At 36.9% G+C, this 12,772-nt stretch overlaps 1 protein-coding gene across 1 annotated transcript in view; it reads left to right on the forward strand.

Annotated features, from left to right (window-relative positions):
- The window catches only part of HERC2 (HECT and RLD domain containing E3 ubiquitin protein ligase 2), a 274,285-nt gene that overhangs the window by 242,042 nt on the left and 19,471 nt on the right, over positions 1–12,772 (forward strand). The window contains exons 77-82 of the mRNA XM_047086559.1: positions 458–613; positions 1,011–1,126; positions 1,226–1,424; positions 5,300–5,514; positions 11,018–11,195; positions 11,815–11,976. Of these exons, the coding sequence (XP_046942515.1) occupies positions 458–613; positions 1,011–1,126; positions 1,226–1,424; positions 5,300–5,514; positions 11,018–11,195; positions 11,815–11,976 (1,026 nt within the window). The remainder of the gene's footprint in view (positions 1–457; positions 614–1,010; positions 1,127–1,225; positions 1,425–5,299; positions 5,515–11,017; positions 11,196–11,814; positions 11,977–12,772) is intronic.

Here is a 12,772-nt window from a genome sequence, read left to right on the forward strand (position 1 = left end):
AAAGTGATGAGAGAGCTGGTTGGCTAGGAGAGACACAGAGAGTGGTCGTGTGTAGTGCACCACATTTCAGGCCTCCTTGAGGACATGGGTAAGTATTGCTGAAGTTGAATATGAAAAATTTCCAGAAATGACTATGACCTAATAAGCCCTTAATACTTTAGCCAAGTATTAGTGTACTTTGAGATGCTTGACTTAGGCAGTAAGTGTTGTGGCAGTTGTCAGATCTGAGGTCTTGTGTATAAGGTGCATCACTAGGAGCTGGGTGGGAATAATCCACACCACTGGTAATGGTAAAACACTTGCAGACACATAGCAGCCAGCCTGGAATAAGGAGCTCCTGAATGAGAACTCACAGAAACCCTGTAATGGTGTCTGTCTTTAGCATGCAGTGTTGGTGAAATAGATTCTTAGCTGCATTTCTGAGCTTCCTTGTTTTGTTAATTTTTGGTTGCTACAGGTACTGGTAGCTCTTGCTTGTGACTTGGAGCTAGACACTCTCCCTTGCTGTGCTGAGACGCACAAGTGGGCTTGGTTCCGAAGGTACTGCATGGCCTCCCGCGTTGCTGTGGCCCTGGACAAAAGAACACCCTTGCCACGTCTTTTTCTTGATGAGGTATAGCATGTTATTTTGGAATGTAAAAACATTTTCCTTATTCAGTCATGGTGTAAACAGATGCCAATATTATGAGACACAGCAACATTTCTCTTACAAAGGGATACCATAAAGAAAAAATCACATAGGTGAAAATGAATAAATGCATACTGTGAATTTCAGTTAAAGTTTATTTTTAGTAAACTAAAGATATACTAGTACTGCCCAGACATTTCAATATCTTAGACTTGATTATAATTGTATTGATTTTGCTTATTAACTATAAAATCACAGTATTGATGTTGGCATTCCCTCAGATTCTGCAATCGGGATTACTCCTGTGTTGTTACCTTAATATTATGTGTTTCATTTTTGAGAGGTGAGTGTTTATTGATAATCTCATAATAATGTTGTCTAGGTGGCTAAGAAAATTCGTGAGTTAATGGCAGACAGTGAACACATGGATGTTCTCCACGAGAGCCACGACATTTTTAAAAGAGAGCAAGATGAACAACTTGTGCAGTGGATGAACAGGTTATTATATCAGAACCAAGAATAATGCTGTACACTGGGGAAAGGTGTTGTATGTGCAGTTCTTTCCGATGTTAATTGTTCACTTAATGTTTGTTGTAGGCGACCAGATGACTGGACTCTTTCTGCGGGTGGCAGTGGAACAATTTATGGATGGGGGCATAATCATAGGGGACAGCTTGGGGGCATCGAAGGTGCAAAAGTTAAAGTTCCCACTCCATGTGAAGCTCTTGCAACTCTCAGACCCGTGCAGTTAATTGGAGGAGAACAGACTCTGTTTGCAGTGACAGCTGATGGAAAGGTAAGGGTGCCTTTTCTGTGTCATACGTTAAAAACTAAGAGACAGCTATGGCTAGAGTGCGTTATTGGTCCGTGGTATGTGTAAGGACTCTGTATTAAAACATTATCTCAAGGTTAATAGTACTTATTGTTGGAAGCAGTTATCATTCTAAAATATTTCTGTATGATCTTTGATGTGTTCTATAACTTTACAGTGTTTTATTTTGAAATACAGCATATGTAGAAAAGTGTACTGTTTGCATATCAATAATACATTAGAGTATTCCTTTTTTTTATTTGCTAGTGTAATGCTTTTTAAAAAATTAATTGCTTCTAGTATGATGAAATGGTTAATACTTACATATTGTCTTTATGTTTGGTGACCTTATTCAACTATTTTCTTTCTTTTGTATATCTCAGGATTTCTTGTATCTTCTTTATAGAGTCATAATCTGTAAATCAGTTTTGTTCCTTTTCAGTTCACCACTCTTATTTTTTCCTTTTTGTGTGGAAGAAAGGAAGCTCATTGTATTGGGTTGTTTTGATATAATATTGAGCGGGGGTGGTAGTTGTGGGCTTGTTCTTGTCTTAATCCAGTTTGCAAAGTAAACACTGTGATTGAACATTTCACAAACTTACTGTGAGGTTTTGGTGGATGATCTTTATGAGATTAAGGAAATTTCCTTCTCTTTCTACATTAAAAAAAACTATTCCTATGGATGTTTTCTCCTTTAGTGGATTTATGTCGTGAATTGGATTAATTGGTTTTCTTATATTAAACCCACTTGCATTCTGTGGAGACACCCACCTTGGTCAGGATGTTTTATATTTTTTTGGTTTGTGTTTGTGAATATTTTCTTTGGGATTTTTGGGAGCCCCAAGATCTTAAAGTGCGATTATAATAATGTTTCTGTCTTATATATTCCTTGTCTGATTTTGGTACTCTATTATTATATATCTATTTAACTTACAACAATTAACTTAAAAATGCATGTTTATTATCTTGCAGTTTCTCTGGGTCAGGACTCTGGAAGGTGGCTTAGCTTGGTCCTCCCACCTAGGATCTCTCCCCAGGCTGCAGTTGCCTCAGGGCTATACTGAGCATTCAGTTCCTCATGAGCTGTTAGTTGAGGCTGCCCTCAGTTCTTTGCCACATCACACTGTAGCAGCTGGCTTCCTCAGAGCAAGCAAGGGAGGTGTTAGCAAGACACAAGTTACAGTCTTGTGTGACCTAATCCAAAAGTGATAGTCCATCCTTGTTGCCATATTCTGTCCATTAGAATTGAGTCACTAGGTCTAGCCCATGTTCAAGGAGAAGGGATTACACAGGGTGTGAATTAGGGACTCTTGGGAACCACATCAGAGACTGCCTGCCAAGAATATCAAGATTGTGCTAGTCTCATAAAAAAGGGTTGAAGTGTTTTGTTTTGTTTTGTTTTGTTTTGTTTCCTTTTTCTATTCTCTGGAGAATTCTATGTCTTTTATTGTTTCCTGGTTATTATAACATGCATATGTAAAATCTGAAGTGAATTACTACTTCTGTCCTCCTCCCAAGTAATACAAATAGCTGATACTTTGTTATCCTGTGTTCTGGCACAAACCCATTAGGGAATGATAGGCATTATTATTTTTGTTGTTATTTTTCCAGATTTACCCAAATGTTGCACATGTCTTTGCTCACATTATTTCTTATGTCTCAGACCTTATATCTTTAAACAGTTTCTTCTACTTCATTTTGCTTCTACTTTATATTTTCATTTTTCTTTAGTGAGTCTTTTGTTGGTTTATCCTCAGATTGTTTTTGTTTATTTGAATATGTCTTTATTTTATCCTTCATCCTAAGTAAGAGGTGCAAACATTTTCTGTAAAGGTCGTGATAGTATTTTTGGCTCTATGGGTCATGTGGTCTCTGTTGGCAACTATGAAAACAAGCCTATGAATGATATGTAAATGAATGTGTCTGGCTATGTCCAATAAAGCTTTATTTACAAAAGTACATGGTGGGCCTGATTTGACTCATGGGCCATAATTTGCCAACCCCTGTTCTAGAGTATGAAATTTTAAGTTGACTGTTATTTTCAGTCAGCCTGTTAAACGTTTTATTCTTTTGGATTTTGGACTTCATTGTTGCTAATGAGATGTCAGCAGTCAGACTAACTTTTACCCAAATGGAGGTAATAAATCTTTTCTCTATGGCTGCTTTTAAGATACTTCTTTAGTGATCTGCATTTTGCTGTGATATATTTTTATTGCCCTTTTTTGTTTTACTTTGTTTTTGCCAGGTGGTTAAGGGATGGGAGAGGGGGGCTTTCTGGCTCTTGAGAAGTGGTCTTTAAACAACTCTGGTAAATTCCTAGACTGTTTTTTTGCCTCAGATATTGCTTCTACCATATTCTCCGTGTGATCTCTGCCTGAAAATGTGTTCTGATTGTTGAGTGCTTTATATCTCTAACTCCTTCTTTCCATGTTTCCTCTTCTCTTTGTGTTTCTATGCTATATGCTAAAGAATGTCTTCAGATTCATCTTCTAGTCTCTTGTTACCTATTTATAATCTGCTATTAAATGTATCTGGGTATTTAATTTCAATTATTGTTTTTTTAATCCCTGGAAGTTCTGCTTTGGGTAATTTTGTAATTCCTTATTCCTTAGGGATACTTTCAAGCTTTTATTTCTTTAAAGATAATATTGGACTGTTGTTCTGACTCCCTCATGGCATCTTTTTTAAACTATGAGCTGACCCTTTTCCTTAGAAAATTTTATGTAGAAATTCTTTGAGGCTTAGTTGGAAATCACTCATCAAAAGAGAATTTATAACCCTGGGGTACTACAAATCTAAGTCATTGTAAATTAAATTCTCAAAGGAATTTAGATCATACATAGTATAAATTTAGACTGAAAACCAACCTAATGATCACCTTTCATGGTTGTGAATTCTCAGGAGAGCTTTTTCTCCATATGATTTAGTGCTGAGATTGAGAAAGGGAACTTGCTTTGTTGTTTTCTTTTTATTCCTCACAGTTGGCCCACTGGAGGATCATCTTTCTAAAAGGAGACTCCTTTTAAGCTTGGTACTTTACCCTCTACACCCCGTGTGCTGAAGATTCTCAAAACCTTCTCAGGGGACACTGGCTTTAGGGCTCTTTTATCAGTCTGAGTTCTTGGTTTCACTTTCTGTTTTAGTCCTTGAGGTTTTCCTTACTATTGTGTCATTGCAGCAATGCATTTGAAACAATATGAAACAATATTTAAATTTTTATAGGAGGGATGTTTGACATGCATTTGGAAAAGGCAGTCTGATTCTTTTTTAAATTAATGATAAACCTTGTGCCCTGAAATAATTACTCACTTAGAACGAAAGAAAAATAGTGTATTCTACTGTGTGACTTATATGCAGCCTTGCTGAAATACTACATCTATTTATAGTTTTTCTATGAGTGTTTCTATCAGTGTTACTATCAGAGATTTGCTTCCAGGGAAAAGATCTTCTTTTTAAAATACATTTTGTGAACTTGGGATTTTAAATAGTCATAACTATTTCATTTTTAGTGTTTGATAAAGCACGGAAAAGTCTTAAACATTCTTGTAACTTTTTTTTTTTTTTTTTTTTTTTTTTTTTTTTGAGAGAGAGCGAGCACACATGTGTGTGAGCCAGGGAGGGGCAGAGGGAAAGGGAGAGAGAGAATCTTAAGCAGACTCCATGCTCAGTGCAGAGCCCAGTGCAGGGCTCAATCCCACGACCCTGACTGAGCCACCCAGATGCCCCCATTCCTGTGATTTTTAACTTTAAAATTCATTTCTCTGTGGTAAAAATATCTAGCACACTGATTGAGTTTGTTAATTACTAGAATATAGGGATATTTAGATAAAAATCTGATATTTATATTCTTCTTGTCTTAGCTGTATGCCACTGGATATGGTGCAGGCGGCAGACTAGGAATTGGAGGGACAGAGTCGGTATCTACCCCAACATTACTTGAATCCATTCAACACGTGTTTATTAAGAAAGTAGCTGTGAACTCAGGAGGAAAACACTGTCTTGCCCTCTCTTCAGAAGGAGAAGTTTACTCTTGGGGTGAGGCAGAAGATGGGAAGTTGGGGCATGGCAACAGAAGGTATTATGTGAAAACATTATTTTTGATGTTATGCTTTCCTTGTTTCTTTTATCTCTTGTATAACATATTGGCACTTTGTTTTTCAGGACAACATTTATAATAATCTACTCAAGTTAAATGTTAATGACTTATTTGGCAGAAATAAGTTCATGTTCCAATGTGTGGGCTTGCCTCCACTACCCTTCTATTTGAGGGGAAAATCAATTCTGAATTTTCGATTTTTAAGTACTAAGTACATTGAGTTTCTCTTAGTCCTTCTCCCCAAGTTTTCTTCCTCCGATCCCGAGTAATTCACTGAATCAACAGTTGGCATTTTGGTAACATGTGTGATACTAAAGCTGTAAATACAGAGGAAATGGAAGGAGTGAGGGTAAGGGGACACACAAATGACAATATTTTTTAAACAAAGTAACCAAACTTTCTAGTTTTTAAAAATTAATGGGAATTACCTGCCCAGTTGGAGTAACAAAGACCTGCATCTCTGAAATAACTTAAAGTACCAGACTAAATATATGAAACAGCTGCCCTAAAGACAATGGATAACAGGCAGTAAAGTTACATACAGTGATCTACAGAGGTGAATACTGGCAGTCACATGTGTCAGTGGCCAAGGAACTCAGAGGCCAAGGAACAAACCACCCAAAAGGACTAGAAGGAATGGTCCACAGAGCTCACAGAGGGCAGACAATACAGCTTGCTTCCAAAACCTGATAATTCCCAGAACATTGTTTAGAGGACTAAGAATGATGTTGCACAAAAGTGGGTAAAAAAATTAAAGGTAGATTGTTGCTCTGATCCCATCAATAACGCTTAAAAGCAAAACCTGAAAGGATTAAATTGTTCACAAGGAACCATAAGCTCAGGAATATCTTTATCAATACAGACATATCAAGCGCTCAGCAAGATAAACGTCACAATGTTCTATATCCATTCAGACATTACCAGGCATGTGTCTCTTCAATAAATAGTATTGGGAAAATTGGATATTCAAATGCAAAAGAATGAAATTAGATCCCTGAATTATACCACTTACAAAAATTAACTCAAAATGGATTAAAAACCTAAATATAAGTTCTGAAACTATAAGAGTCCTCTAAGAAAACATAGGGAGAAAGCTCCTTGACCTTGGTCTTTGCAATGTTATTTTGGATATGACACTAAAAGCACAAGCACCAGAAGCAAAAATAAAGTGGGACTACATTAAACTAAAAAGCTTCTGTACAGCAAGTGAAACAATCAACAAAATAAAAGGCAACCTATAGAATAACAGAAAATATTTGCAAACCATATAACTGGTAAGGGATTAATGTCGAAAATGTGTAAGGAACTTGTATAACTCAGTAGCAAATAATAAAAAAAAAAACCAATTAACGAATGGGCAAAGAACCTGAATAGACATTTTTCCAGAGAAGACATACAGATGACCCACAGGTACATGAAAAGTTGCTTAGCATTACTGATTTTCAGGGAAATGCAAATCGAAGCCGTGAGATGTTACCTTACACCTGTTAGAATGGCTTTTATTAAAAAGACAAGATATAAGTGCTGCTGAGGTTGTGGAGAAAAGGGAAACTTTATACACTGCATATAAATTATGCAGCCACTATAGGAAAGCATAGAAAAAAGTAAAAAATAGAACTACCATGTGATCCAGCAGTCCCTCTTCTGGGTGTATATCTGGTGAAAATGAAATAATTTTCTTGAAAGGATCTATACTCCCATGTTCAGTGTGGCATTGTTCACAATAGCCAAGACATGGAAACAACCTAAATGTTCATCCACAGGTGAATGGGTGAAGAAGATGTGGGGTGGGGTGGGGTGGTGGTGGTGTGTGTGTTAGAATATTATTCAGCCATAGAAAAAGAAATCTTGGCATTTGTGACAATTTGGATTAACCTAGAGGACATTATGCTAAGTGAAATCAGTCAGAGAAAGACAAAACACTATGATTTCACTTATATTTGGAATCTAAAAAAACTGAACTCCTAGAATTAGAGTAGACTGGTGGTTTCCAGGGGCTAGGGATTGGGGGGTTGGGAGATGTCGACAAAGGGTACTAACTTTCAGTTATAAGATGAATAAATTCTGGGGACATAATGTACAGCATGGTGACTGTAGTTAACAATACTTTATTGTATCCTTGAAAGTTGCTCAGAGGGAGTAGATCTTCAGTGTTCACACCACACAAAAATTATTATGTGAGATGATGGCTGTGTTAACCTTATTGTGGTAATCATTTTGCAGTATATATGTATCAACTCATCATATTGTACACCTTAAATTTATACAATGTTATATGTCAATTATATCTCAAAGCTGTAAAAAATTTATCAGGCATGCAAAAGAGTAGGAAAATATAGCCCATATAAAGAGAAAAATCATTCAGGGGCGCCTGGGTGGCGCAGTTGGTTAAGCATCCGACTTCAGCCAGGTCACGATCTCGCGGTCCGTGAGTTCGAGCCCCGCGTCGGGCTCTGGGCTGATGGCTCAGAGCCTGGAGCCTGTTTCCGATTCTGTGTCTCCCTCTCTCTCTGCCCCTCCCCCGTTCATGCTCTGTCTCTCTCTGTCCCAAAAATAAATAAACGTTGAAAAAAAAAAATTAAAAAAAAAAAGAGAAAAATCATTCAATTAAAACTGACCCAGAAATGACTAAGTAGTAGAATTACTAGATAAAAATATTAAAACAGTATTTTAACCACATGCCTATATCTTTAAGAAACTTGAGGGAAAACTTAAGCATGTTAGAGATTGAAAGGTATTTTAAATGTTAATATAGATTAAACATAGTAGAGGAAAAGATCAGTGAGCTTGATGATGTAACAATAGAAACTGAAACAAATGAAACACACAAACATATAAAATGAATATCACATCAGTGAATTGTGGACAACAGCCTCAAGTGGCCTGTTATATAAGTAAAGTCACCAAAGGAGAGGAGGATAGGGGATTTTGAGAAATGATGGCTGAAAAATGTCCAAATTAGATCTAGGAATAAAAGAGAACTTCTGTAACTTGATAAAGGGCATCTCTGTTAAATATAGAGCTAATAGTGACTTAATATGACATACTGAACTTCCCCTAACTATAGGAACCAAGACCAAGGACATCTGCTATCAAGATTCAGCATTGTACTTCAAGATTGTCAAGTGAAGTTCAGCAGTATAAAGATATAAAAGGCATTCAAAAGGGAAAGAGAATTAAAGCTGCTTCTTTACACGTAGTATAATTGCTTATATAGAAAATCTATGATACCTACAAAAAGCTACTAGAATCAATAAGTGAGGTTAGCAGGGTTGCAGGATAGATCAATAAATAAAAAGCAATTGTTTGTCTTTATACTATGCAAATGTAATCAGAAATTGAAATTTAAAAATACCATTTATATTACCCCCCCCCCCAAATTGAAATAGTAAGGGATAAATTTGACCAAAAAAAAAAAAACCATGGATGACTTAGAGAAAACTATAAAATATTGCTAGGGAAGATTTTAGAAGACTTAAAAATCAATGAATGAGTATACTGTGTTCATGGATTAAAAGACTCAATATTGTTGATTTATTAGTTTTCCTCAAATTAACCTATAGATTCAACCCCTTCTCAAACAAAATTTCTGTAGAAATTGACAAGCTGATTGTAAAATTCATAGAGAAATACAGAGCACCTAGAATAATCAAAGCAACTTTGAAAATCAGGAGCAAAGTTGGAAGACGCTACCTTATTTCAAGCCTGATTTTAAAGCTACAGTAATCAAAACAGTGTAGTACTGTTGTAAAGAGAGAGAAATGTATTAGTGGAACAGAATGGAGTCTCAAAATGTACCACAAATACTGAATAATGAGTGTGGAAAAATGAAGTTTGATTTCTGCCTTATAACTTCCGATGCACAATTTACAAAAGTGCAGTTTATTGGAGAACAGAGCTTTTTCAACAAATGGTCTTGAACAATTGGATAACCATATAGCAAGCAGTGAACTTTTTGACTTGCACTGTATCCAAAATTAACTCAAAATGAATCATAGTCATAAATGTGAAACCTAAGTCCAAAAGCTTACAGAAGAAAACATGAGAGAAAACCTTTGTGACTTTAGGTCAGACAAGGAGTTTTAGAAAGAACTCCAAAAGCATGATCCAGTAAATAAAAATAGGATAAATTGGACTTCATAAAAATGTGAACTCTAGGTGTTTGAAAAGACATGCTACAGACTGTGAAAGCATTATTTGCAGTCATACATCTGGCTTAGGTCTTACTTTCAAAATTATTATAAAGAGCTTTCAAAACTCAGTAAGAAGAAAACAAACTTAATTGTCAGTGCTTGGCACATTGTAGGCTAGTTGACATTCATATGATAAAACTCTATAAATGAAATGTTGATTTATACCAAGGGTGGATGAATTGTTTTGGTAAAGAGCCAGGTAGCCTACATATTTTAGTGTTTGTAATATATGCTTCTTTCCCTTTTTTTTTTTTTTTAACAACCTTTAAAAATGTAAAATTCATTCTAGGCTCATTGGCTTTTCAAAAACAGGCCATGGGCCAGACTTGGCCCATATTTGGGCACTAGTCTCCTGGCCTCTGATTTAGCAAGTCTCCTGCTCAGTGGCATTAGGGCAACTGGTATAAAGGAAAACATTTAGGAAATTATAAAATTTCGAGTTCAGGTCTGAATGATTCTTCTTAATTAACAATTGATTTTATGACAATAACCAAAGTGTAGAAAGAGCCCAAATGTCCCGAATGGATAAAGAAGATGTGAGATATGTATGTGTGTATACACACACACACATACATACACATACTCTATTATATATATATATATATATATATACATATATATATATGTAGTAATGATAAGATATAATGATAAGATATATACATATGTATGTATGATACACATATATGATCAGGTGTATATATATATATATATATATATACATAAGATATATATATATATATATATAATGGAGTATTACTTGACAATCAAAAAGAATGAAATCTTGCCATTTGCAACAGCATGAGTGGGACTAGAGTGTATTATGGTAAGTGAAATTAGAGGAAGACATATCATATGACTTCACTCATGTGGAATTTAAGATACAAAACAGATGAACATGAGGGAAGGGAAACAAAAATAATATAAATACAGGGAGGGGGACAAAACATAAGCGACTCTTAAATATAGAGAGCAAACTGAGGGTTGCTGGAGGGGTTGCGGGTGGGAAGATGGGCTAAATGGGTAAGGGGCCTTAAGGAAGACACTTGTTGGGATGAACACTGGGTGTTACACATAGGGGATGAGTCACTGAAATCTATTCCTGAAATCATTGCACTATATGCTAACTAAGTTGGATGTAAATTTAAAAATAAAAAATAAACATAAAAAACAATTCATTTGAGAAGTGTACATTGAATAAGTATATAACAAACCAAAAGCCTAGTATTTAATACTTTTAAAATATTTAAGAATAAAACTATTTCAGTTATATTTGGTGGCCTTTTTTGCAGTCCATGTGACCGCCCTCGCGTCATTGAGTCTCTGAGAGGAATTGAAGTGGTTGATGTTGCTGCTGGTGGAGCCCACAGTGCCTGTGTCACCGCAGCAGGGGACCTCTACACATGGGGCAAAGGCCGGTATGGCCGCCTGGGGCACAGCGACAGTGAGGACCAGTTAAAGCCAAAGCTGGTGAGAAGGCACCTTGAGAAGGTGCTCAGAGGCCTGGGGTGTCTCCTCACACCCTCACTTTTGAAGGTGGTGGGGAGGCAGCTTCTCATTGTCATTATGCCATTTTGATTTTTAAAAGTCAAAAGTATTTCCTGTTATGGTTTCTTTTTAGTTTTAGAGTTGATGGTCTTAGCCTCATTATTTACAAGGAGGTTTATATTCCATGTGTCATTTAAACAGAATAGTATTTGAAATCTCCTTTTATTATTTTATTTATATTTTACACATATAAATATATATAAATAAATATTACCTGGCATCTAGCTAAATGCTTTGGCTTCTAGAAGGCCCACTGTATTTTGGGTGAGGCAGTGAATAAGACTTCCTGGTGTGGTAGGACTGGCTCACTAGAGACACTGATAACCTGCCTCCTATCATTTAGATTGATTTGGTTCAAACTGATGAAGGTGTTTTTGGTCTTATCTTACATGGTTATTAAAATTACACATTCTTTGTGAAGGCTTAAAACAGTACCGCCCCCACTCTCCCAACCCAAGAGCATCACAGTACTTTAAAGCCTTTCCTTAGGTAAACCTTCTTTCTGCTGTGACTGCATAACCTTGATTTCTTTTTTTTGAAGGTGGAAGCACTGCAGGGCCACCACGTGGTTGATGTTGCCTGTGGTAGTGGAGATGCCCAGACCCTCTGTCTCACTGATGATGACACTGTCTGGTCCTGGGGGGATGGGGACTACGGCAAGCTTGGCAGAGGAGGCAGTGATGGCTGTAAAGTACCCATGAAGGTATTTGTGTCTGCACAGTGGGAGAAAGGCACCTTTCCCAATGATCTGGGACTTGAGGGTTCCACGTCTTTGTGGAGCTCTTAGAGCCCTCCCCTCCCCACCCCAGGCCCTCCTAGGCTTACCACCCCATCCCCCTCTGCATGCTTCTTAGGAGTCTTTTAACCTCATCTTTACCTTCTTTGCAGAAAATATAATGGGTAGTTGAGTAAAAAGTGAAAGGCCCAAAGGTATTAAGATATATTAAGTGCTATTTGTGCTGTCTTGGGAAATTTATGTAAGTTAGCACAACCTGTGGTTTTATGTAGTATATAGACCTGTTTGAAGAAAGGGATAACAAATTGTTCACGGTCTTTTCAATTCACAGAGTTCTGTAGCTATGATTGTAATAGTACTTGCTGAAAGGGTTGCAGCTGGCTTAGCCAGAAGCTGTGTTAAATAGACATCCTGTGACACACTAAGAGAAGAGACTGTAGGCCTGGGTTGGGGGTCAGATTGCTTTTCTCCATGTGATCTGCATGACTCTGAGCAATTTCTTAACTTTGTGAGACTCTCTTGCCCTTGTGAATGGGTAGTTGGCAGAGATTAAGTTCATTGATGTGTTTAGATCATGTGCTGACTGCTGTGCTGCCTACAGTGCACGAACATGATGGAGCCATTTAGCTGAGGTGTTTTGCTGTGGATTTGGGAGTGTGTGTGCTGTGAAAGAAAACTAGAAATTGTTCTCTGCTTGGTGTTTGGTCTTGTTGGGGATCTGGGACTGCATGTGAGGAGTAGAGACCCTCACAGTGCACAGGCA

The sequence above is a fragment of the Lynx rufus genome, unplaced genomic scaffold, assembly GCF_022079265.1.
Source record: "Lynx rufus isolate CCGP_SWC_20201006 ecotype Redwood Valley unplaced genomic scaffold, mLynRuf1.p SCAF_21, whole genome shotgun sequence".
NCBI lineage: Eukaryota > Metazoa > Chordata > Mammalia > Carnivora > Felidae > Lynx > Lynx rufus.